General features: G+C 39.5%; 2 protein-coding genes and 1 long non-coding RNA gene across 4 annotated transcripts; 1 reads left to right on the forward strand and 2 right to left on the reverse strand.

Annotated features, from left to right (window-relative positions):
• On the forward strand, positions 1 to 13,238 carry LOC119478760 (G protein-coupled receptor kinase 5-like). Its single transcript, XM_037753722.1, has 16 exons — positions 1 to 281; positions 1,843 to 1,932; positions 2,021 to 2,133; positions 3,454 to 3,531; positions 4,684 to 4,781; positions 4,861 to 4,953; positions 5,156 to 5,219; positions 7,447 to 7,587; positions 7,730 to 7,920; positions 9,664 to 9,701; positions 10,219 to 10,308; positions 10,452 to 10,660; positions 10,734 to 10,871; positions 11,282 to 11,419; positions 11,512 to 11,643; positions 12,830 to 13,238. Exons 1-16 carry the CDS (start codon positions 230 to 232, stop codon positions 12,917 to 12,919), a joined length of 1,755 nt encoding a protein of 584 aa, XP_037609650.1. The 5' UTR covers positions 1 to 229; the 3' UTR covers positions 12,920 to 13,238.
• LOC119478776 lies at positions 3,420 to 12,170 on the reverse strand. Its single transcript, XR_005204492.1, has 5 exons — positions 11,480 to 12,170; positions 11,251 to 11,406; positions 4,877 to 4,960; positions 4,653 to 4,772; positions 3,420 to 3,533 (listed from the first exon to the last, which is right to left on the reverse strand). It is a non-coding gene; the product is annotated as an uncharacterized LOC119478776 (long non-coding RNA).
• A 909-nt stretch (positions 13,239 to 14,147) lies between the features above and the next one.
• On the reverse strand, positions 14,148 to 26,186 carry ash2l (ash2 like, histone lysine methyltransferase complex subunit). 2 transcript variants are annotated; one of them, XM_037753719.1, is made up of 17 exons: positions 26,049 to 26,186; positions 23,256 to 23,322; positions 23,000 to 23,145; positions 22,821 to 22,909; positions 22,617 to 22,711; positions 22,176 to 22,271; positions 21,857 to 21,952; positions 21,687 to 21,762; positions 21,194 to 21,211; positions 19,663 to 19,762; positions 19,317 to 19,534; positions 18,278 to 18,445; positions 17,118 to 17,311; positions 16,808 to 16,900; positions 16,074 to 16,172; positions 15,546 to 15,605; positions 14,148 to 14,746 (listed from the first exon to the last, which is right to left on the reverse strand). In XM_037753719.1, the coding sequence occupies exons 1-17, from the start codon at positions 26,105 to 26,107 to the stop codon at positions 14,639 to 14,641; spliced, it is 1,782 nt and encodes a 593-aa protein (XP_037609647.1). In that variant the 5' UTR covers positions 26,108 to 26,186; the 3' UTR covers positions 14,148 to 14,638. The 2 variants fall into 2 exon arrangements, with proteins under 2 accessions (XP_037609647.1, XP_037609648.1); XM_037753720.1 differs by lacking the exon at positions 21,194 to 21,211 and having other exon boundaries at positions 26,049 to 26,185.
• Between the last annotated feature and the right edge of the window lie 377 nt (positions 26,187 to 26,563).

Here is a 26,563-nt window from a genome sequence, read left to right on the forward strand (position 1 = left end):
GTTGGAGGACGCTGTCGTACAAAAAGACCTGCATCCTCCATTCATCAGTGAGTCACCGGGACTGCAGGTACACACCTCCTCATTACTTCAACTCAACCAGCTGGACTGCTGCTGTTTATGCATCGTGGCTGGATTGACTTCATCACAGTCAGTGCATGAACACTGGATTGTCCCGTAGCTTTGGGACTAAAAGACAGGGACACCTTTTAGAAGAGACACACACTCCTACATGGAGATTGAAAGCATGGTGGCAAACAGTGCTCTCATTAAAGCCAGAGAAGGTAAGTCCTGTTTATTCTGTGTTTTCTTCTGCCATTGTTCTGTGTACATGTATATAAAGTAATCTAAGTGGTGGAAACTAACTTAAGTACAGTTCTGACTTGTACTTTACTTTAGTATTATGCTACTTTATACTCTACTATACCTCAGAGGGGAATATTGTACTTTTCTTTCTTTCAAAGGTCTTTTTATTGATTGTCAATAATGAATAAAACAGTAACTGTGCAGGGAGAGGATTTAGTTTCTCTCATAAATTATGGATAAATAAAGTTAAAATTATAGACAACAATACAGAGAAAATATCTACAACACATCTTAATAGTGACAGAAAAGGTAAGGAAATTAAAAATTAATAAATAGGGTCGGAAAAGTAAAACAATAAATAAATATATAAAAATATAAGTAAATAAATGAAATAAAATAAAATGTCTAGAGGAAGAAACACACATCACAACATCCAGTGAGCACAGACCCAAAATTCAGTTTTCTACCTTCTTATTTGTCAATAAGTAAATAAAATAAAATAAAATAAAATAAAATAAAATACAAATTTAATTTAGTTTAATTTAATTTAATTTAATTTAATTTAATTTAAAGAAAAGGGCTAGAGGAGGAAAAACATCACAACATATCACAACATACTTATTTGTCAAAAAACAGCATTTATCAGCTATCTGTAGTGGAAAGTAACCAGGTCCATTTACTCAAGTACTGCACTTAAGTACAATATTTCAACTCATATTTTACCTTTAATGTTTGTAAAGACATGTAATACGATGTCAGATTAATATAATTTATGTATATTGACCCTTTCAGACCAAACATGAGGCTAATTTTAACACATGGTTTTAGATAGAAAAGAGTTTTTCAGACTTGTTTTTGCAGATTTGTCGTTCATATGTTATGACATCATGTTTGTGAGGATCACAGGCGTCTGCAGCCGTGTTTTGGTTGGGTGAAGCGAGGACGGTGACTTCCCTAAACAACACGGCGTTGACGGATGAGATGATGAAACTGAGGACAGAGTATAAGTGCATTGAGGGCTGGGCTGATGCAACTTTTAGGACGTGTTTTATATATATACAGTATAAACTGGCTTCATTTGTGCTCAATAATCTAACATTTCTGGGTTATATATATATTTATCCTTTGGAGAAGAGAATCAGAGCCTCATTTAAACATCATTTGTCATAATGGACACATGTCATTTCTCATTCAAATTAAGCATTAAGTTCTCACTTGAAGACACATAAATGTGCTGTAAACTCTGAGTTGTGTGTTTTGGGGAAGTAGAGCTGTAATGTTTCAGTGACAGCATGGCCACTTGAGTTTGAGAGCCAGCTGCAGAGTAATGTGGTCCCACAGGCTTTGCTTACCTGTTCCTAGAGCTATAAATAGTTCATTGACTGTAGTGGAGCACACTATTGTCTGAAACCTGACGGGCCGGGCACACATGTACGCTACGCGCATGCACGTTTGTGTGACACACTGTCATCACTTTGTTTGTTTTCACAACATTAACAGGTTAAAATGTGTCTCATCTTCTGCGTCCTGTGTGTGCAGGTGGAGGGAGTAAAGGCCGGAGCTACAAGTGGAGAGACAAGCTTCGCTTTTCTCACATTAGTCAGTGCATGGACCTGGCCATGACCATAGGTGTGTGTGTGTGTGTGTGTGTGTGTGTGTTTGATAAGTCAACACATGCGGTTGCATGATTTCACATCATGTTTTATTTCTCCGTCAGAGCGAGAGTACTACAGTCTGTGTGTGAAGCAACCGATCGGCAAGAAACTGTTTCAGCTCTTCTGTCGGAGTCGACCGGATCTGCAGAACTACATCTCCCTGCAGGACGCTCTGGTAGACTACACTTTACACTGTGCACCATTTATATTATTTATATTATTAGTAGGGCTGTCAACCCATACAAATATTCAATCACAAATTAATCACACATTTTTTATCTGTCCAAAATGAACCTCAAAGGGAGATTTGTCAAGTATTTAATCCTCTTATCAACATGGGAGTGGACAAATATGCTGCTTTATGCAAAATGTATGTCTATATTTATTATTGGAGATCAATTGACAACACAAAACAATGACAGATATTGATCCAGAAACCCTCACAGGTACTGCATTTAGCATAAAACAATATGCTCCAATCATAACATGTCAAACTGCAGCCCAACAGGCAACAACAGCTGTCAGTGTGTCAGTGTGCTGACTTGACTATGACTTGCCCCAAACTGCATGTGATTATCATAAAGTGGGCATGTCTGTAAAGGGGAGACTCGTGGGTACCCATAGAATCCATTTACATTCACACATCTGGAGGTCAGAGGTCAAGGGACCCCTTTGAAAATGGACGTGACAGTTTTTCCTCGCCAGAATGTAGTGTAAGATTGGAGTGTTATTTAACCTCCTTCACGACAAGCTAGTTTGACATGGTTGGTACCGATTGATTCATCAGGTTTATTAGTTGCATATGATACCATTATCTTCACTCTAGCTTTAAAACTGAGCCCGATACAACCTAAAAATCGCAAGTTGCATTAAACTTTGACAGCCCTAATTATTAGTGCACACGCCCTGACCGTGCAGTATTCTGAATATCTGAATATCGCCCGGGGATCAATTAAGTATTTCTGATTCTGATAAACTGGAAGAATAAAGCACATTTATTCAGATACATGCTTAACTGTGTCTGTGACTGTTACTGTTAGAAACAAACACTAAAAGTATGATATGAACTGAAAACATGACGACGCAGAGCGTCCGATGTAGGAGGAAGAGAGTCCAGATATTGTGCAACACAGCTCGTGGTTGCAGGGCAGGAAAAGTTTTTTAATTAAGTTGAGTCACACAGTGTTCTGAGTGTGACTGACAGAGATGGTAACGCAATACGAGCATGAGGAGTCAAAATGTGATCACAAGTTTATGGTGATAGGAAAATTCTGAAAACGTGGGCAACGTTTGGATGGAGGAAGAAAGTTTCTTTTCAATAAGCTCGCTGAAAAGACGTCAGACATGTTTGATATATCATTTTCAGAGTCTAACATGAACAGGCTCGGTACACTGGACGTGATCACGGCAAAAATATAATTCAGAATATCTTGGAGCTGATGTTGTGGATTGATTCAATGTACTGACCTGTAACCTTCATGCTCTGCTCCTTTAGGACGCCTTCGAGACGAAGTCCGATGAGGAGAGGAAAGACTTTGGCATCAGCATCATTCAGAGATTCCTCAGGAGTCAGGTCTGACCACAACACAGAAAACACATCTTTACTACTTAGGAACATTTTCACAACATAAATTAGTTCTGCATCCACCCAGAAACTAGAGATGGACGGTACCAAACCTTTTACATTTGATATTCAGTGTTAAAGCTAGAGTGAAGATACTGGTATCATATGAAACTAGTAAACCTGATGAATCCATCGGTACCAACCATGTCATAGTAGCTTGTAGTGAAGGAGGTTAAATAACGCTCCAAACTTACGCTAAATTTTGTTGAGGAAAAACTGACAGGGCCGAAAAAATACAGAAAATGCATACAAAAAATCTGAAAAATGTCCAAAAAAAAATATCCCAAAAATTACTGAAAATTGTATGAAAAAAAGGCGAAGAAAGGCAGAAGAAAAGAATGAAAAATTACCAAAAAAATGTCTGAAAAACTCCCCAAAGAATTCCCAAAAAGGCGGAAGAAAAGTCAGAAAAATGTCTGAAAAATTTCCGAAAAACGGCAGAACAAGGTGGAAGAAAGGCAGAACAAAAAGTCTGAAAAATGTAAAGAAAAAAGTCTGAAAACTGAAACTAGAAAACCTAAAGAATCCATCAGTACTAACCATGTCATACTAGCTCGTCGTGAAGGAGGTTAAATGGAGGAAAAACTGTCATGTCCATTTCCAAAGGGGTCCCTTGACCTCTGACCTCCAGATCAGTGAATGTAAATGGGTTCTATGGGTTCCCACGAGTCTCCCCTTTACAGACATGCCCACTTTATGATCATCACATGCAGTACAAATGTGTGTTTTTGTCTCCTATTCTAAAATGGTGTATTTGAATATTTCTGCATACTGGGGTCCCTAAACAGATCTGAATTACATAAATTGGGTATCACTGTAAAGCTGAGACTCTTGTGGATCCAATGAGCCCAACTGTATTAATGTGTGATGATGTTAGTCCCTATAGGAGACATTTCACATAGTTTTTTTACTCCAATTTTATTCATATGGTGGTGTGTCTTTATACCAGTTTTCCTAAAATTCAATTAGAAAAACCATCGTAATATATGGCCTCGCCTCACCAGAAACCCAGCTGCGTTTTAACTGCTGTTAACAACCACAGTAAATACTTCAGTTTGCTGAAAACGTACTGTTTTAACGTCTTCGTCCGTGTCCCCTCAGTCCATTCAGTGTGTGTCCATCGTGCTGAAGCATGAACAGAGCTGCATCCAGAGCCTGGAGCTCGACCCCTGCATGGACGTCTTCTGTGACTGCAGGGAGTAAGTCCACACACCATTTTTCTAAAAGCACACATGCAACCAGAAAGATCAAGACTAACGTCTCTGTTTCATGCATTAGAGATCTACATCACTACCTGCGTGGAGAGCCCTTCATCCTGTACCAGAAGAGCATGTTCTATGACCGTTTCCTGCAGTGGAAGACACTGGAGAGGTCAGTTCTGAAACAAGGAAATAAAAAGACGACGTACTGTATGACAAATCAGTGGTTGGTTGGGAAAGCTGGTTTATCTGCTTGTACTTGAAAGGCTCCGCTGAACTCTCTTCTGACTCTGTGCCACGTTTAAACTCATAGTTTCCAAATAAGACTTAATCCGCCTGAGAATGAATGACAACAACCTTTGTTTCTCTTCAAGGCAGCCCATCACCAAGCAGAAGTTTAGACAGTACAGACTTCTGGGGAAAGGAGGGTTTGGAGAGGTAAGACTGCACATCACCTAATACTCCTCTGTTATGGATACTGTTGCTTCACCAAAATGAATATATCTATCATTTACCAAATCATAACATGGCAAACTGCAGCCCAACAGGCAACAACAGCTGTCAGTGTGTCAGTGTGCTGACTTGACTATGACTTGCCCCAAACTGCATGTGATTATCATAAAGTGGGCATGTCTGTAAAGGGGAGACTCGTGGGTACCCATAGAACCCATTTACATTCACACATCTGGAGAAGAAGAAGAAGGAGAAGAAGAAGGAGAAGAAGAAGGAGGAGGAGGAGGAGGAGGAGGAGGAGGAGGAGGAGTATTAAACAGTACATACTGCATACTGCGTTCCTTAGTAGTATGCAGTATGTCTCTCCTCTCCTCTCCTCTTCTCTCTCCTCTCCTCTCCTCTCCTCTCCTCTCCTCTCCTCTCTTTTCCTCTTCCCTCTCCTCTCCTCTTCTCTCCTCTCCTCTCCTCTCCTCTCCTCTCCTCTCCTCTTCCCTCTCCCCTCTCCTCTCTCCTCTCCAGCGAGCTACGCCGGCGGGTGATTGTGCAGCTTTTCAACTCCTAAGAGGCAGATAATCACAGGTTCCTGTTCATTTGTAATGGACATTTGTGGTGTGATATTTAAACAAACTATCCGTCAAACAAGGAACTAAAAGCCTCTCGTCTACAGACCGGTCTCTAGAGAGCTCCAGGCAGACGCTAGCTAATTTGCATTTGCATTTGCATTTTGTGGAGCTTCTGAACTCCAACAGCGGTGGATCAAATGTTCAATTCACCATCTAACTTCTTAAAACTGCCGATATTAAAAATCTACACAGTTGATTTATCGCCTCAGAAACTTTCAGAAGTGAATTTAGTGATGAAATAGCTACGAAAAATGTAAAAAAAACAAGCCCTTTTTGGCTTCTGGAACCGTACCTGTAGCGATCCAGCGCTTTGCATTGTGGGATACAGTAGGCGGCTGGTCCGATGAATACTGGAGATTTTTTCCAAATCAGTACGACATCTATAAATTCTGCTTTTGTTCACATACTGCATAATATATACTACATTTTGGCCCAATCAGTACGCACTACTAGAATAGTATGCGGTTTTGAATACAGCCAATGCTCTGAGCAAAAGAATTCCAAAGATTTCTTTTATCTCTCTCCATCTGATGAAAGGATAAAAATAACCCTGACGGGGCATTCCAGCAAATCTGCATGCCGAAAGTCATTCATGCAAAACAATTAAACAACAGTTATTATCTGGTTTTGTCAAGTCAAGGCCACAATGTCACGAAAGAAAACTACTCAAGTGACGTCACTTTGGCATCTCGGGTTGGGGTGAACAAAACCAAAAGCCATTTACCAATCAGGGACGGTCTACTATAAGATGCTCTTTACTCGGGAAATGTGGGATCCAGTGTTTTCGGAACCGGACTCATACCAGGGAGGGATAATTCAGGATATCTCAACCAAATTCTTTTTTATTCTGTCTCTCAAAAGTCCCCTGATTAGTCTTTTGACCATATTCAGTAGGGATGCACTGATACCACTTATTTTCAGACCGAGTACAAGTTCTTACATTTGGGTACTCGCCGGTACCGAGTACCGATACGAGTACTTCTGTGTGCCAAAAGACCCTCGTTAACAGCCAGCTGGAGGGTGTGAGCGACACACGGCAGGCTGGGGAGTTCCGCATACGAGGCGTAGCGCCGCCACCGGCTCTAGGTCGGCTCAGAAAGGCTCGGGGGCGAAGGTGGCTCGCGGCCGCAGCTTTACAGCGCTCCCCGCCCGGACCTCGCCGCACCATGGTCAAAGGGCTCGCTGCGTCCTCTCTCCCCGCCGGGGAGGGACAGGGCCCCTGCTCCCAGTGCGACTGTCGACCGGGGCGGACTGTCCTTAGTGCGCCCCAACCACGTCGTGCCCACATAAAAGGCGCAAGGGGTCTGCGGCGATGTCTGCAACCCACCCAACCCGTCTAGAAACACAGACCTAGGAGTCTAACGCACGCGCAAGACAGAGGGCTGAGGCGGGATCCCGGCCCAGCGGGGTCGGGCGCACCACCGGCCCGTCTCGCCCGCCCCGTCAGGGAGGTGGAGCGTGAGGACCCTGCTGTAAAGTGGAATCGGTGCTGTTTTGCGAGTACGAGTACATGAGCACAGTATCGGACCCGATACCCAATACACGATACTGGTATCGGTGCATCCCTAATATCTGGTTCTGATTTTCAGGTGTGGGCTTGTCAGAATCGAGCCTCAGGAATGTTGTACGCCTGCAAGAAGCTGGAGAAGACTCACGTGAAGAAGAGGAAAGGAGAAGAGATGGCTCTCAACGAGAAAGAGATCCTGGAAGGGCTGGACAGCAGATTTGTGGTGAGGTTACCACGGTTACGCTCTCTCTGTTCAACCCTTAAAGTCATCCCTGGAGCACCAACCACTTGCTGGTTAAAATAGAGAACATCACCAGGCTTATATACTCAACACTACAACGTGCACTTTCTCGTTCTCCATTTAGGTGAATCTGGCGTACGCTTACGAGACCAAGCACGCCCTCTGTATGGTTCTGACCATGATGAGCGGCGGCGACTTGAAGTTTCATATTCATAACATCGGCACGCCCGGCCTGGACAGAGACCGAGTACGATTCTACGCTGCGGAAGTCTGCTGTGGTTTAATTCACCTCCATCAGAACTCCATATTATACAGGTCAGTGGGTGTTTCTGCATCAGTAACAGCGGCGGAACAAGTATTCAGGTCCTTTAATAAAGTCAAAGTACTTATACAGCAGTATGAAAATATGGTATGTTACAACCCTTACAAATGTTTTACATTTATTTAATACAATTTATTATTTATAAATATTAATTCATGTTTATGTTGTATGTTTTATTAATGTTTAATCTTAATGTTTACTAATTATTAGCAATGCTATAATTTGTTATTTTAACAGTTTATTGTTGCACACATTATAACATTATATATATATATATTTTATTATTATTATTATTGTTTATTATTATTGTTGCACACATTATAACATTATATACATTATATATATATGGATTTGTTAATGATTACAAAATGATTTATATACCTTTAAGAAATTGTTAAAACATCTATAAATACTAATAAATAGATGGAACAGATAGGGATAACACTTTGGTAACAAACCATAAAATAAAATTATAATTAATAATGTTTGGCAATTATTAGTAATGCTACAATTTGTTATAACAGTTTATTGTTGTACACATTTTATAAACTATATTAAGTATTTGTTAATGATTATGAAATCATTTTTAAACCATTTACACTGTTATGTTAACAGTTTATTGTTGCAAACATAACATTTTACATACTACATATATATATATATATATATATATATATATATATATGTGTATTTGTTAATGATTACAAAATTATTTATAAACCTATAACAAATTGTTAAAATATCTATAAACATTACATAGATAGTTATTTGTATTATTTATTTTGTAAACCATCTATAAACATTATTTGGATGTATATTATAAAGTTGCAGCTGATGATTATAATAATATTTATTTATTATAACATTATTTAGATAGTTCGTTAATACTTTGTCAATAGTTAATAATTGGTTTCTGGTCCATCTGTCTATGTAATGTTTATAGATGTTTTACAAATTATGATTTGTTAAAAGTTAAAAACAAATTAATTAATATATATAATTAATATTATAATATTAACATAGTACATACAATGTTATATGTACAACAATAAACTGTTGTACATATAACTGTAATTAATATCATCAGCTATGATATAATATATAATTTATAAACTAATTACACAAACTAATAACATAAATTGTAGCATTACTAATAATTAGAAAACATTATTAATTATTAATTATAATTTCATTGTTTGTTAACAGTAAAATAACTATCAACTATCAATTAACCATTTATAAATGGTGGTTATTATTAAGTGTTACCGAAATACTAATTAACTAAGACACCAAAACATCCTGAAATCAATACTAAAATAATAAAGTTAAAGCTGCTTTTTCATATATTTACAACTGCTGATACATAAAACATAAACTGTTATGTCTCTCAGATATAAACAACTATTAACTATGTTTAATTAACTATCAATTTACCATGTATATATATGATGGTTATTATGATATTAGAAGTGTTACGGTATGTTTTGTGTGCAAAAAATATTAATTTATGAAGATAAAAGATAAATTTAGTGCAGTAAAAAGTGCAATGTTTACCTCTGAAATGTGGAGTAATTGATGCGTTTCGACTGCAGGAACTTTTCTCCGCAACTAAGAACATTTTGAGGAACTCATTGCATTTCGAGCGCAGGGATCGGGGACATTTTCCCACTGATCTTTAGCCATGCATTAAGTCTCTGCTCTCCTGCACGTACTGAATCAAACGTTTTATCTTCCAGGGATATGAAACCAGAAAACATTTTGCTGGATGACAACGGTATGTACAACCACAGTTACACCTCCTGCAACACCTAATGCTCTGTAACAACCTCCGTTAAGATCACATTCCAACCCCGGGAGACGGAACACGATGAAATGTTATGCATGCTATTTTTAGCTGTGAAATTAGTCCGTATGATCTAAACCGATAAGAGTTTGAGTTGAGCCAGACGTTGTCGTGTTGACGGTATTTTGACATGCGTTCAAACAAAGGCATGTTGAGGAAGTGAAAGGCCTGTGGGAATCAGGTGTGGTGTCTATTTTAAGAAACCTCTCTGCACACCTGTTCCTCCGTTCTTGGCAGCATGTTTTGCAGCTTTTGTTTTTTTATTTTCGTAATTACGAATTACAGGTTGGAGCACTTTAGAGTTGTCGCATGTTTATTGTATTAGTTCCAACAACAGCTCAGTGGAGACGGAGCGGGGGAGGAAGGAAAGGAACTGATTGAGCTAAAAGGGAAAGTACGTCACAGAAGCAGAGAACCTCAACCGGTTTCTGGTATTTGTTCCCTCAAGGACATATCCGCATCTCTGACCTGGGCCTGGCTGTGAGGCTGTCTGAGGGGAGTCTGGTGCGAGGCAAGGTGGGCACTCTGGGATACATGGGTACGTATGCACCTCACAGTACCGACTGTGTACCATTGTTGGCTTTCATCTCAGCCAAAGAGGCTGCCAGCAGAAGGGTTTATCTGGACTAAACCCGTATCTACATCCTAAACTGAGTTTATTGATTTGCATCCTCACTTCAGCTCCGGAGGTGGTCGGCCACAAGCACTACGGGATGAGCGTGGACTGGTGGGGCCTCGGCTGCCTGATCTACGAGATGACGACGGGGCAGCCTCCGCTCCGGAACCGAGGGGAGCACCCTACGCCCTCCGAGATGGAGAGAAGGATCCAGAATGGAGACATAGAATACGGTGACAAGTTCAGCAAGGGGTCGAAGGACCTCTGCTCCTCGGTGAGTCACGAAACAACTCAAATATCAAAGCCCATCTTTCAAGACGTTTAACATTTCATTTCCTGCGTTGCAGCTGCTGATCAAGGACCCTAAACAGAGGCTGGGCTGCCGGAGCTCGGGGGGGAGAGAAGTTAAGTCGCATCCTTTCTTCAGAAAAATCAACCTCCGGATGCTGGAGGCCGGACTCGTCGAGCCGCCGTTCAAACCTGATGCAAGTACTCTGATGATTTATTCAACTTGAAATAGTTCAGACACAAACAACGTCTCTATTTATACTTAATCCTGGTACAAAGTCATGCGTGGGCTGTGTAAAGCACTGCTGTGTAAACATACAGTATTATTCAGGTATGTATTTGGCAATGGTCCAAAAAGCAGCTAAAAATATATATACGAAGCGTCTGCATCCACCCGTGCACAAAATACCACCACGCCCTCATCACACTGTAGAGCGACCTCATTATCTTATATTGCTTTCTCGTTGTTTAACTTGTGGAACTTGCAAGAAGCAATAATTCTACCTCTCTCGCTTCAAAGTTTAGCAAAATAGCCAAAGAAGAATGTAGAAGAGGTGAATTTCGGTGTGAGCTCACTGGATGTTGTGCTGTGTTCTTCCTCCTACAGCCCAGACTGGTGTACTGCAGCGACGTCCAGGACATCGAGGAGTTCTCTACGGTGAAGGGAGTCACGCTGGACCAGAAGGACAGCGACTTCTACTCCAAGTTCAACACCGGCAGCGTCTCTATAACCTGGCAAAATGAGGTATACTCATATCTAGTTTACATCATTACAACATCTGTCCAGACTCTAGAGTCTACAAACCTCAGCATCTTCCTCCTCCTCTTCCTCTGCAGGTGATAGAGACGGGATGCTTCAGGGAGCTGAATCTGTTTGGTCCTGATGGGAGTCGATCTCCAGACCTGGACTGGTCCCAGACCCCCGGGAACCCCAAACGGAGCCTGCTGGACCGGATCTTCCGCAGAAACGTAAGAACACACTACTGCAGTAACTGGAAGAAGTGTTCAGCTACTTTACTGCACTAAAAGTACTAACACCACACTGAGAAAACCCTCCACTACAAGTTAAAGTCCTGCATTGAAAACGTTACTGCAGTAAAAGTACTAACACCACACTGAGAAAATACTCCACTACAAGTTTACAAGTCCTGCATTCAACTTTGTGACGATGCATTTTCCTAAAACGGTGTATAAGGGCCTTCGTAGGTTAAAAAAAACAAAAAACATTTAAGAAAAAAATCATAATTTCCGAGATTAAAGTCATAAATATACGAGAAAAAAACTTGAGATTATTAAAACATAAATGTGTGAGAAAAAATCTCCAGTGCCATTTTTGATTAGCCTCGTCCTCTCTTCCTTCTCCTCCATTTGTAATTTTTGTTGTCAGACCATTAGCTACTAACAAGATTAAAGTTATGAATTTAAGAGAAAGAATCTTGAATAAATAGTCATAAATTTGCTAGAAAAATCTGAGATTCAAGCAGTAAATTTATGAGAAATTTACGAGTAAAAAAACTTGAATATTTTCTGAGATTATGAAGTCAGAAACTTGCAAAAAAAACCTCAGAAAATTCTCTGAAATTAAAGAGGAAAATTTACAAGAAAAAAACTTGAATATTCGGAGATGATGAAGTCATAATTTTGCAAGAAAAAATGAAGAAAATTCTCTGAGATTAAAGTGGTAAATTTATGAGAAATTTACGAGAAAAAAGCTTGAATATTCTGAGATTATTAAATCACAAATTTGCAAGAAAGAACGCACAAATTAAACTCACAAATTTACGAGATAAACCTCATCACACCAGACGCCGCGGCTTGCCGTGTATTATGCCTGCAGTGTATGACCTCATCAGATCATACTTTGCAATCTGATTTATCAATCAGGAAATACTCGTGACTTTACCAGATTCAGAATCACCAGATTCAGAAGAAAACAACATACTGATTTGAGCTTTTTTTCTCGTAAATTTGTGATTTTTTCTTGTAAATTCACAACTTTAATCTGAAATTCTGAGTTTTTTTCTGTGAATATTATTAAAGTAGCAGAAAATTGAAATACTCAAGTACAAGTGCCTTGAAGTTGAACTCACAGTACTTTAGTAAATGTGTCTACTGTTTCTTTAAGTGTGAAAATGTGAATGTTTCTCTTTCTCAGCACCCTGCAGACACGTCAGACGAAGGCAGACAGAACTTGATTCCCCCTGAAACCTACATGAAGTCCGGACTGCTCAGTACGCCGCTCTGAGGACGCTCACAGCTCAGAGACAGACTGCTCTAAAGACACTAAAACATCCACTGGAGCAGCAAAAAGACGTTCAACGTTCTTCCCTGTAAATCACCGCATAGCACACGTTTCTTTGTGTTTGTATTGTTTTCATTTCACTCACAGCTATACTTTATTAGCACTCGCTTTAGGCAAAGAACGCATGTTGATAAGAAGTGAAAGTCAATTGTTTGTTCCATTGCAACATCAGCGCCCAGCAGCAGAGCTACGCTTCCGCCATTTTGGACTGAAAGCGACTACCGGACGCCAGTAAAACATCCGCCTACAAAGAGCCGTACAAAATGTTCTATTGTCATATTTAATGTCTCTGCTGAAATGGCCGTGGGTCTGATGACCGTTCATTATGGCGAGGAAAATAACTCTGGATTCAGCTGTTAGTTCATTTTACTACTTTTAGGACATCATGATTTAAATGAAGGATATTTAAGTGTTCCTACTGGGAAGTTGATTTACCTCAAAATTACCCTCTGATTTACGGACATCTCGTTCTACATCCATGGACACAGACTCATCGGTGTTTTCAGTCCAGAATGGCGGCAGCACCATCTAGTGGCTGTTGTCACAAAAAGCACCAGAGATTCGTCTGTTTGCTTTTATACTCTATTGCTTCTTCATTTCTTCTCAGGTAAATAAAAATTTAATTTTACTGTTCTGTGTACCAACACATCCATTTTTAAAATCAAATTACGCCAGCGGGTTTTAGTTAAAGTAGCAGTGTGTAGAATGTAGCGGTATCTAGTGGTAAGGTTGTAGATTGCAACCAAATGAAACTTCTCCCGTGTGCATAGCGTGTCGGAGAGCTACGGTGCCCGACGCGAAAACAAGAATGGCCCTCTCTAGAGTTCTGGCTAGAAATGATCCATCTTGTGTGAATATGACGTCGCGTTCTCGTTGTAATCGGAGCGACTTGGGGGAAACAACTCGGACAGGATCAGATGCCCTTCATGGGGAAGAACAGACCCAGATCCAGCTTCCCGGCAGTCGGAGCTTTAGCGGCAGAGGCGTCTCCTCCCTTGCATCGTCAGTCAGACAAAACAAGACATTCAGAGCAAACGATCAATTGAGAGAATAATCAACGGATTAATAAATAATGAATCATTAGTTGCAGCCCTGCTTCATCTTCACAACCCAAACAGGTCCGGACGGTTTAATGTCAAATGTTCTTTGAGATGTCATGAATGAGTTTGACTTTGTCCATGTAGCATTTTTATTCTTTATTTAACCCAGAGTATAAAACAGTAATAATAACTGACACACATTGTAAAACAAATAAAAATAGCAAAAAGACTGAATGCACTAAAGTCTACAGATGATGTGTGACATGTTAAAGAGTCTGATCGGCTGCAACAACATGCAGAGCATCAGAGGTTTCAACATGATGCCCAGTGAAATCTCTCCACAGCAAAACCTCAAAATATACAGGTCTTACAGCACCAAAAAATAAGTTGATTTAGTCGCCAAATGTTCAGAGTGGAATGTCGTTAACAAATGATGACAAGCAGCCATCAGTTAATAGCTTGGTGTAATCAGTTTAAGAGCATATTTATTAACTTCCTGTCTGAGTGGGAATCAGCCACAACTTCTTTTTACTGCAGCGTGTGGTGCTTTTATTTTACTGGCTGTCGGTGCGACTGTGTTTCGACTGAGGGGGAGTGTGCGCGTACTGAATTCCAGCCGTGTTCATCCTTCCCACGGGGGGCTGCGTCGTCCGTCCACGTCCGTCTCCACGTGGTACAGCATGTCGGCCAGAGTGTGTTCGAGCACAGCTCCCCAGCCCATGTCGCTCATCTGAGAAGAAAAACAACCGCAGATGATTGATAAAACGATAGCTCAGCGGACGTTATGTCGCATTCACACCAAGAGGGAACGTTCACTTTATCATGCCAATATCATTTGTGTTCATTTGCGCCGAAGAGGAGGAGGAGCTTATCTCCATAGATACCAACAACTTTTCTTTCCTCCATCAACCATGGAAGAAATAACCACTGTTGCTGCTTTGTACATGTTGGTGAAGTCCCAGATACGTCAGAAAACCAAACGCCGTTGTGTCTGGGTTCATAACATCACCCCGCGGCGAGCTATATTCACACACAGCGCCGCTGCACTGACTGTATCTAGCAAGCCACACGTCGCTACTGCGGTATGAACCCAAAATAAACAGATTGTGCTGTGATTTAATATCAATAAAGGATCAAAATGATGCTGAAATAACTACATCATGATGCTGATTAGTAAAAAGTCTGAATTCATGCTTTGTCAGGTCTGTTACCATGACAACAAGCAAACAACTTTTAAAATGCTTGTTTTCTGAATGGAGTTTGGCTGGATCAGAGTCAGGCTATGCAGCTGCTCCATCCACACTCAACATAAAGTCACCTAGACATAAATGTGACGACAGGAGGACGATCTCACCGCTGAGAGGCTTTCACGATACAGTGTCTCACAAAATTTCTTGCTCGAGTTAAAATATTTCATCTCCCGCAAATACGCGAATGACCTTGTATGTAATCGCGCCGCGTGAAAGTTTGCTTCGCTGGTGGTCTGAATGTGTCGTTAGTGTGAGGTTTGTAAATAATGTGATTCTCACCGGCTGGAACTTAACGTCCTTCGGAGGGTGTTTGAAATGTGGCCCAAAGTTAACCGATACCTGAAGAGAGAGAGAGAGAGAGAGAGAGAGAGAGAGAATTAATAAACAATTAATTAATTGATTGAAATTATTTTGTATTTTATTTTATTTAATCGATGTTTATGAATGTAATTATTGTAAAAAAATTCATCATTTGAATATGCTTTGGCAACATGTGCAGTGTTACGTCATGCCAATAAAGCCATTTGAATTGAATTGAATTGAATTGAGAGAGAGAGAGAGAGAGAGAGAGAGAGAGAGAAAGAGAGAGAGAGAGAAAGAGAGAGAGAGAGAGAGAGAGAGAGAGAGAGAGAGAGAGAGAGAGAGAGAGAGAAAGAGAAAGAGAGAGAGAGAAAGAAAGAGAGAGAGAGAGAGAGAGAGAGAGAGAGAGAAAGAGAGAGAGAGAAAGAAAGAGAGAGAGAGAGAGTGTTAAGCACACAAAACAAAACCAAGAAAGCAGAAAAATGACCATCAGAGCGGCGTACTGACCGTGCAGCTCTTGTAGAGTGAGATGGCGGGGAAGTACATGCCTTCAAACAGGTTTTCAAAGGCGACACCTTGGTTCACTCCATTTTTATAGAAAATCATCTGAAAAAGAGGATCCATGAGTTAACAGCAGCAAACAGCAGCAAACAGCAGCAAACAGCAGCAAACAGCAACAGCATCTCTCTTTCAAAGGTCTTTTTATTGATCTATAATGAAGCAAACTGTAACTGTTCAGGGAAATAATTTTGTTTTTCTCAACAACACTCACTCGTCACAACACATCCATCTGCTCCAATAAAACACAAATACACAAGCAGCCACAGAAGATATATTCTAAATTATGGATAAATAAAGTTATTATTATAGACAACAATACAGATGAAATATCTATAAAACACCTTATGAGTAACAGAAAATTAAGTTGAGAAATAGAGGAAATAGAAAATCAATAAATAGGAGAGGAAAATAAAAAGATAAAATAAATAAATAAATAATAATTAAAAAATTAAAATTAAATAAAATTAAAATAATACATTAATTCAAATTTAATTTAATTTAATTAAATTAAATTAAAAAATTAAACAAACAGCTACTTGGAGATAACTGTAGTGGGTCTCTCAAAAAACGTCAAGAAGGGCCACCACACTGTAAAATTAACTCTCTGTTCCCCGGGTAGTGTAACAGATTTTCTCTAGAGTCATAGAGGAGTTTTTTATTTTCAGAAGATGTTTTCTCACCCTGCTGGAGCTCATGGACTTCAGGCTTTTCTCTGCTTTGTCGACATAGTCCTTTTCCTCAAAGTACAGGTAGCTCTTGAACTTAATTAGCGCCTGAAAAGAGAGAAGATTAAAGAAGTCAGGCGTGTGTTGAGTCAGTGAAAATACAACCCCCCGTACATAGACGGCAAACGACGCCTGACGAAGCTGAAATTCGAGCCGACTCTTAAATGATACCAAAAATATAATACACGGCTCCTACAGCGCTAAATTCAAATTTCTTTTTTGCAACATTTCCAAAAATTGGCTTGACAGTTGAATAGGGTGTTACCTTGTCCTTGTACGTGTCCGGCAGAGCCTTGGACGTCTCCGTGCCGTCGGGCAGCTCTATGAAGAAGCCCAGCGTGTCCCCCTGACCGTAGCTGGAGGAGTAATGCTTTCCTATCGACTGGTGAAACCGCGTGCCCTTCTTGCTGCGCCACGAGTAGCTGAACTTGTCGTAACCCAGCGGCGCCTGCAGGTTACCTGCAATATAAAAAAGGAAAAATGTTTCAAGAGTTATTCTGTCTACCGTAGCGGAAACAACGTCCCACGAGCGCCTCATTGATTAGAAATCTGGGAACCGTTTCTGTCCCATTCCATGGAAACCGATTACTAACACAGAGTAGTCCAGTTTGACATATCTTAGAGTTAAAGACAAATAGTCCTATGCTTCTAACAGGTGGCATATGTTCGGGTTAAAGGGCTAAATCATAAATATTGTCTCAAACAGTTTGGTTGCAACCTTTATTTAATTCATTTTGTTTGATTTAAATTTATTATATTCATATTGTGTAATTATTTTGACCATGGGGATATAAGTAGGTGCTGGGAATCTGGTGTGTGAATTTATATGTAAATCTTTTGTTTTTTTAAGATAATTTTTTTTAGTCTTTTAGTCCTTTATTTGTCAGAGACAGAGGAGATAGTTTAAAGTAAATATATATTATTAATTTTATTTATTAATTATTATCATTACCATTTATTTATATATTTTTATTCATAAATAAAACATAATTTATTATATTTTTTATTTAATATTTTTTATTTATATTTATTATTTGATTATTATTATTACCTTTTTTTGTTTTTTAATTTAAAGTTACTATCTGTTATATGTACATTTTATTTGTTGTGGTTTAGGTTGTTGTAGTATACAATAAAAAGCATGAATTAAAAAAAAAAAGGTTAAAAGGGAGTAAAGTTTAGTTCCCTCTGGTTTCAGACTAAAAAAAAATAAGGAAATAATTATTCTGTCTGTGCTCTTTATCCTTTAGAATAAATAAGCGTCTTGTTTTCAGGTAACATCTACTGTATGTTTAGCTAGATTACAAACACACCAAAGATTATTTAAAAACACAACAAGTGAAAACTGGTTCCTCTCTCCTCTAACTAAAATAAATAATCTTCCTAAATGTAAAGAGGTCTGTGTGAGAATGAAGCAGCGCTGACCGAGTGGTTGAGACCAGCCGAGCCGGGCGGCCGTCTCTGGAGGCATCTCCTCAACGGTCACCTCGAAGTACCAGGAGCCCTTCCGGATGCCGTGGGAGGCTCGCACCATGGAGTAGCCCTTCTCCCCGGTCACCGTCAGACGGTCGTCAGAGATCTTCAGCTGAGGCGCTGCAACGTGAGCATATATTAAATTATATTATGTACAAGATAAGATATACTTTATTCTCCCCAAGGGGAATTTTTTTCTTGGGCAATCAATTTATAACAGGGTGTTTCTGCAAATACGGATATTTTTAAGTGAATGAAATTTTAGATTTATGTTCAGATTTGCAGTGCAATGCTTGATAAATATATAAACACAGTGTTATTACCCATATTGACATAAAAATGATTACTAAATAATGTGATTTAATCAAAACTATGCAGCATTTTATGGGTCCAAACACCACTTCTCTTCATGTCCCACAACTGTGGTCTCAATGTTGAGATAAATGAGTTAATTAAATTATAATATTAATATTATTTCAAATTAAATTGTTTCATATTCATATATTACTTTACACCATATTAAAATATTTGTTTTGTTTACAGAAAATTTTAATATATTTAATTAATATTATAGAATTTAAAAAAGGAAAATGTATAAAATGAACATTATTGTAATGTTGCTAAAAGGACATTTAGTGAGAACAAGTGATGAAAACCATAAAAAATAAACATGTTATGGGTTAATAGCTTAACCACTAGATGTCATTTTGTGTACTTGTTTATATGCTATTACATACTCTGATGGTTCAAATTCATAGAGGCTGATGTTTTTTTATTTGGGAGAGTCAAACGTGACTGTAGTTGCAGAAACACCCAACAATACGCAGCCAAAGACACGGTAATAAAATACATACAAAGACAAAGAATATATGCAAAATACTGCACATGCCTTATGAGATAAAAACTATAATATAAACATTATACAAATGAGGAAAGAAATAATAAAACCATAATAATTATAAACATGGTTTGATCTCGGAGACGTCGTTACCTCGGTCGTGTAAAGCCAGCAGCACCCTCTCGTACAGACAGGCCCTGTACAGATCTCCGGGTATTGGTTTGCCGGCCCAGCAGTCCAGCTCCAGCTTCTCCGGGTCTGGAGCGTGAGGATCCGGTTCTGCCAGGATGTAACGGTACCCGTCTTTATTAAAGGGGTGCTCTAGAGGGTAACCGTGAGGAGGAAGGCGCTGGGCCGAGAACAGAGGGTCGCTGCGAAGAGGGAGAAACACGAGTAAATGTCTGTTTGTATATTTATTAGCTGTGTGCATGTTATTCCTCCGTGCAGACCAGCGGAATAACATGGAGAGTGTGTGCGTGTCCACTGTCAGTTGTCATACCTTCTGGTTCTCTTCGTGGCTCCGGCAGCGGTTCCCTCCTGTTGCTGCTGTTGTTTACGTTTGGCTCCTCTTCCTTTCCCGGGGCCAGGGGCCAAAGCACCTTCAAGACAACACAAGACAGGTTACACTTCTGAACATAAAGAAATGCACACAAACACACAGTCAGTGGCAAAGGCAGCAGACACTCAGTTGTCAGTTTATTAGGTACACCTACGTAGCTAAATTCAATGCAGCAGCCCTGCATTAAATCCAACCACTTCTTCACGGTCAGAGGTGGAATTGTATTGCATTACACTAAGAGGTGTTTCTAATATTTTGTAAATTCAGAAACACTTTGAAAAACATCTTTTCATTATCTTTCCACACAAACAATGCCAAGACTGCCACTGAGCGCGCACACACACACACACGAAGACTTGGACAAAAAGTTGAAGCAGGTTATTTGGCGTTTGGTGTACACAGGGAAACAGCAGGCACAAAGACGCAGGAATTAGTTGGCGTGGCGTTTTCCAAACACAATCAGCCTCCTCAACGTCAAACACTAACTTTAGGGAGCCAGATGATGGGATCAGATTCTCTGCTTTTTCTTCGCAGGAATAACACCAGTTGGATGGAAAATTAAACATTGTATATGAAGTAAGAAAGAAAAAATGCAGTTATTCCTTCATACAAAAAAGGACTAATCAGTTGTTACCTGGACCAACAACTCAAAAAGCAAAGCTTCGCAAATAGGCAAGCCAAGTGACTTTAGTCTCAGAGGATTTCTGAGTTTTTTTCTCGCAAATTAAGACTTTATAATATCAGAGAATACTCACTTTGTTCTTGTAAATTTGTGAGTTTCTTTTCATAAATTTGGGACTTTAATCTCAGAAAATTTCTGATTATTTTTCAGGAATTTACCACTTTAATCTCAGAGAATATCAGGGTTTTTTTCTCATATATTTGTGACTTTAATCTCAGAGAATGTTAAATTTTTTTTCGAGTAAATTCACAACTTCAATCTTTAAAATTTTCATTCATTCATTTCATTTAATATTGCCTCCCTCCCTCAGCTCCGTAAATATATATATATTTTTTTAACCTACAATGGCCCTAATATGCTCTTGTATGTGTCTAATTGTTTGACAACAAAAATTAGAACTGGAGGAGAAGGAAGAGAGAGGACGAGGCTAATGAGCATTGGGTGGGAAGCCAATGCTAAATCAAAAATGTCCCTTTGCTCTCACATCTGTTGTGTTTCGGAGGGTCAGAGTGTCATTTCAGAGGAGATTTTGAGGGATTTCAGAACCCATTAGCAGCAAGCCAGAGACGAGGAAGGTATGTTCACTGCTCAAAGGGGGCAAAGCTTTTGGGATGGGGGGGGCACCAAACAGATGCAGAGCAGACAGGGGATGGGGGGGGGGGGTTACAACTGGACGTGGATGAAGTTGCCCACAAGATACTTATTGAAGAACCTCAGGGCCAACTTCTATCCAGAGGGTTACAAGACAAAAACAGATCAGCTCCAGATGCCAAAATACTACATATTCACCTGAGAAAGAAGATCCACCTGGAACACAATGCACAAAATCACCATGGTCATGACACTTTAAGGTAGAATATGGAACTTCTCCGACATTAAAATGTCAAAAAACGACTAAACCTGTGTTGTATATGTTGCTGAGTTCTTGCTGCGTCATCATATCCCCTTTGGGCATGCATCAAGGTTTAAATTGAATTTTTAGCCACATTATTGTTTTTTAAGCGCATGAAAGATCTTAGTCATCGGACGTCGGACATGGAGACAACAGCTCCCATGATCCCACGCTGCTTCACCACGTCACCAAACTCCGTCTTTTGTTGTTGTTTTGATTGAGAGAAAATGACATATTGTTTGTTTAACATGCTCTTACGCTCAGCTTTGGGGAGTTTCCACTGACCAGTGAAGTGAAACATTTCTCCCCCTTTAGCCTTTGTTGATACAGAATGTAATATATATATATATATGTATATTATTCAGTTCAGATTTTGTTTTATATCCTTACCGTTCAGTCCACCAGCAGTGGGAGCAGCAGTGGTCTGTTTCTGTGTGTCATACGAGGGTCCAATGTTTCCCAGGTCCTACAGAAGAGTATCAGCAACTTCAGCTTTAAACAAACATCCTTCGTTTTCTACAGCTTTAATGTACAGTACAACAGCTCAGAGTGGTGAATACCTGGTCCAACAGGCCAAATTTGGGGTACTCCTCCTCTGGGTCTTTACTGCCGGGGTCAGGGTGTTCCTTCACCAGGAACACATCTCGCTCTTTACTCTGGAAAAGAAGCACAAGAGACGTTATTTTGATCCATTTGAAGATTTCCTCCATAAAGGGCTCAAAAGTCGGGGGCAGCTAGTGGAGATTCAACGCAGAGTGAGACACAACATTCGTTCTCATTGGCTGCCTCGACTTGCTTTAATATGAAGGATTGGAAGCAGCATCTTCTAATTTCTCTGAGTATCGGGCTGTGTTTCCTCACTGTACACCACAACATTACCATTGTCTTCACTATGTTGTTGGGCCAGGTGAGCTTCCCCGGTCTCTGACGAGTTGTCATGCACTCCCAGTACTTGTCAATGAATGGTATGATATCCTGCAGAGAGACATGAGAAACAGACAAATATTTCCATAAGAGATAGTAGTAATATCACAACTACACCAGGAGATTTTCACCACACTCTTAATAGAATGCTACAGGAATGAGTCCTAAAACCCAGAAATGAGTTAGCATTTTAACACTTTCGGTTCCCTCATCTGGAAGTCAATGGGTTTTTTGAAAAAACTGAATAAACACTTCCTGGCTATGTGTAAAAATCTGGCCTCAGTTTGTGAAATTATCTTCATGTCATGTTTATTTATAAAAAACAAATGTGACATACACTTGATTCAAATGGCTTTAGAGGCCTACCAAAAGTTTGTGAAAACATATTATGCTGACCTTGTCTTTGGAGAACATCGTCTTTGGGTGCTCGTCTTGCGTTCTGGACCGCCATGTCAGGTTAGCCAGCGCTGTGAGACACATCTCCTTCAGGTCTAAAACACAGAAACAAACACTGATTTGTGAAACATTGAAAATGTTGAGTGGAAAGCTTGAATCCATTATTGTGTTAATGTAGTTTGTAACACACAGAAGAACACCTACTTGCTTGTTTCCTGAGGAAGTATGTGTTGCCGCTGTGATGGCACACGTTGCAGTGAAACACGTAATTAGTCATGAAGGGAAGGCAGGTCCTGTAGAGGAAGAGATAATATCAAATCATGAAAACTATCAGTACAGTATATATAACTGCTGATATTTAAATAACAAATAACTATACATACGCAGTGTCAATGCCAAAGGTGTCTGCAGTGAACCACTTCATACACAAGGCACACTGCAGCTCCACCTCTCCCAGCTGCCTCCCAGTCTCCTCATCTCCAGATCCAGTCAGAGCATCAGCAGCCTCAGAGCCTTCGCCGGCTGTTTCCTGTGAGACACAAAGTCTGCTTATAAAAACAGCATGTGCATCATCATACGCATGCTATTAAAGAAGACACAAAAAATAAATACAAAGTCATAATAATGATAATATGTTACCATTCCCTCTTTGCCGTTTGATGACTCAGTATCCATGCTGGTGGGTAGCTCCCCAAATGCAGCATCCCTGAAAGTCAACAGAGATTATTAATTAATTATTATTATTAATAATGATTAATCCAATATTTACCCAGATATACTGTATAAAAGTGGTACATTTATATCAACTGGTAAAAAGAACCAAATAAATCCGTAAACATCGACAATGGACACGAAATATCAATCTACACTTGTTATAGTTCAAAGAGGAAATTCACTAACTTATTACCCACCTATTACTTATACTAAATCAGGGCTCTACACTAACTTTTCCACTGGTAGCACTGGTGCTCCCAACTTTCTCAGTTGGTCGCACAAGCACATGATTTGGTCGTACCCTTTTTTTTGGGTTACAGCATGGTATTAATCAATGACCTTGCATGCTAGTAAATAGTTGTCTTAATTTACATACCCCAGTGAAACATTGACAACGCCTCCAAACTTGATATTTGCAAAATATTTTAACTAACAAGTTTAGAGTTGCCTGCAACGGACGGACCACATTGCCTACAATAAAAACACAGCACAGTGTTCCCCTAGTACCGTAACCACGGATACTGTGTTAGCCATTGTGACTGAAAGTGGTACTTCTGTTTCTTCACCTGTCTGTCAGCCAGTCTCTCCGTGCCTGTTGCACATTCATCATCGGTGGTGTCTGAGTCGGCACCTCGGTTAGACTCTCCCCCATCACCAGCTTCCTCCTTTCTCTCCTCATTTGTTTTTATTTATATAATCAACGATGGACCGCTTTATTTTGGTGAACAGCGAAACTTTGGAGCCCTGCAGTGTGTGATGCGCGTGAGCAGGGTCTGAAATTAACTGTGGTTTGTTATTGCCATCTGTAGTGGTTATTTGCATAAAACATAATTATTAATTGTGATTATTTAAATATAATATGTATAATTCTGATTTTCTATTATCTATTTTATATTTCTGTGAAAAAAAATAGCATTTGGTCGAAAAACAAGATTTTGCATAGGGCCCCCAAAAAGTTATGACCGGCCCTGCTAACTGCTCCTAAAGTTAGAGGATCTGCTGGAGATGCTGCTGTCATGGGGAGAGATGCAGCATGTTGGTACGGACACAATTCATTCATTGCAGTCTTGTTACCCAAAAGGGACAAAGAGAGGAGTCAGTAGGTAAATAAGTGGTTAACATCAGTAACATGATTTGAGCTGTGGTGGAGTTTTGACTCCTCGTTAACGTAACGTTATCATCAGCTCACTCACTGTAAATACAAACGTCGGCTGCCGGCTCGTTAGTGAGCGTTAACTGGTAACGTTACCGTTAACATCCAACAGTCTAACGTTAGCTAACTGTAACGTTACTGGTAACCACTAGAAAGTTTAACTCACTGACTTGAGAATAATTCCCCGTTGACGCTGCAGCTCCTGAGATCAGAGGCCGGCGGTATATGTGTGTGTGTGTGTGTGTGTGTGTGTGTGTGTGCGTGTACGTGCGGGACGGATCGGGCGTATACAGTGTGTATGTGTGTGTGTTTATGTTGTCACGGAGGTTTAATAATAACGGTGCGCTACACAAAACGTGCAGTCATTTTCATCATCGAAGGTTTCCACAGAGGAGAGTGCAGATGAGGAGAGAGAGGCTGCGCCAGTGAAGAACAAAAAGCACTGCTTTCATCTGCAATAATCCATCACTCTTAACCGTGTTACCAAAACAGTAATGATCATGCACTTGCACAATGCGACTAGGTAAAAATTTTACTCGCACACTCCCAAAAAAAGGTCGCATATGCGATCATTTTGGTCGCAGTCTAGAGCCCTGCATTAATGCATCAATATTTACATCTAATCCAAAAATATATAATGTGTATTATTCTAAAATGGGTCACTCTGCATATTAATGAGTACTTTTGTTAACGTTACTTTAAATATATTTTGATGCTAATACTCTTGAAATGCAGAGTTTTTCCTTGTAACAGAGTATTTATCCACTGAGGTATTATTACTTTTACTTAAAGGTTCCATATCGTGCTCATTTTCAGGTTCATACTTGTATTTTGTGTTTCTACTAGAACATGTTTACATGCTGTAATGTTAAAAAATATATATATTTTACCCATACTGTCAGCCTGAATATACCTGTATTTACCCTCTCTGTCTGAAACGCTTCGTTTTAGCGCATTTTGACGGAAGATTCAGAGTTTTTGAATACAGGCTGTGTGTATTTCCCTGTGGATTGAGTGTTTCAATACTTTCACAGTATTTATATAGGACTTAAGCCTGCTTTATAATTACAAAAAAAATGAAAACTTTTTTATAATATGGGACCTTTAAGTAAATGTTTAGAGTACTTCTTCCACCACTGACTGAAACACACTGTGTTCACTAAATCTGTCATTATTTGAATGGAGTCTGGCGTGCGGGGTTTTTATATATACTGTATATATGAGATTAAGAGGGACATATCTATACACAGAGAGTATTAAATGATGCTCAGTAGACTCTATAAGCTTACCAGCAGACAGGGTGACATTAACCTGTGAGATATGTTGATGATTTGTCCTGATAAAGAGCAGATAAAGAGCAGGTAGAGCTGGTAACGGTTCACGGTTCATCCTCAGTCTGTGGATGCTAACAGTAGCTAGCCTGTCTGCTAACAGCGTTTCTGGCTAAATAAGAGCGTAAATCTGGTTTATAGAGAGCACATTTGGGTTATTTTGTTCGCATATATTCTGTATTATGGTTAACACGTGTGTAACAGTAGTAAACGTGTCGTATGGAGGAGACATACCCGTCCCCGGTGTCTGGTTCGGTGTTAGCAGCGCTGCCCGCTTCTCCTTCCGACGCCATCTTTACAATCTATGAAACAACAAGAACCTGTGGCGGAATCACTTCCGGGTCACTGCCGTGGTTCAGCTCAACAGCGACACCGCAGGCTGACACAGGAACTGCAGCGCAACTCCATACTATAAAATACAATTACACCACAGTGTACCAAATAACTTATCCTGTCAATTAGTTAGGAATTATATATATATATATATATTGAATATATATTATATATGTATATATATTTTTTAATACATATATTTTTCTTAATATCTCAATTAGAATCAGCTTTATTAGCCAAATATGTGAACACATAGCCTACAAGGAATTTTGTTTTTCTGTTGGCATATATATATATGTCAAAAGAAAAACAAAATTCTTTCAATCAATTTATTAATGGTTACATTTATTTTTAATATTATTTTTGCTACATTTAAAAATAGATATAAAATGAATAAAAATAAATAAAAAAAATAA

Source organism: Sebastes umbrosus, chromosome 19 (genome assembly GCF_015220745.1).
Source record: "Sebastes umbrosus isolate fSebUmb1 chromosome 19, fSebUmb1.pri, whole genome shotgun sequence".
In the NCBI taxonomy this organism is placed as follows: domain Eukaryota; kingdom Metazoa; phylum Chordata; class Actinopteri; order Perciformes; family Sebastidae; genus Sebastes; species Sebastes umbrosus.

Bases quoted from the DNA above. Each gene is read 5' to 3' on its own strand.
- ash2l (XM_037753719.1), bottom strand. From the start codon at position 26,107: ATGGCGTCGGAAGGAGAAGCGGGCAGCGCTGCTAACACCGAACCAGAC. The intron at 21,763-21,856 runs GTATTCACCACT...ACTCTTCTGTAG, and splicing joins AATTTGGCCTGTTGGACCAG to GACCTGGGAAACATTGGACC. The intron at 18,446-19,316 runs GTAACGACGTCT...CTCACGTTGCAG, and splicing joins GCTGGCTTTACACGACCGAG to CGCCTCAGCTGAAGATCTCT.
- LOC119478760 (XM_037753722.1), top strand. From the start codon at position 230: ATGGAGATTGAAAGCATGGTGGCAAACAGTGCTCTCATTAAAGCCAGA. The intron at 4,954-5,155 runs GTCAGTTCTGAA...TTTCTCTTCAAG, and splicing joins CAGTGGAAGACACTGGAGAG to GCAGCCCATCACCAAGCAGA. The intron at 10,309-10,451 runs GTACGTATGCAC...TCCTCACTTCAG, and splicing joins GGGCACTCTGGGATACATGG to CTCCGGAGGTGGTCGGCCAC.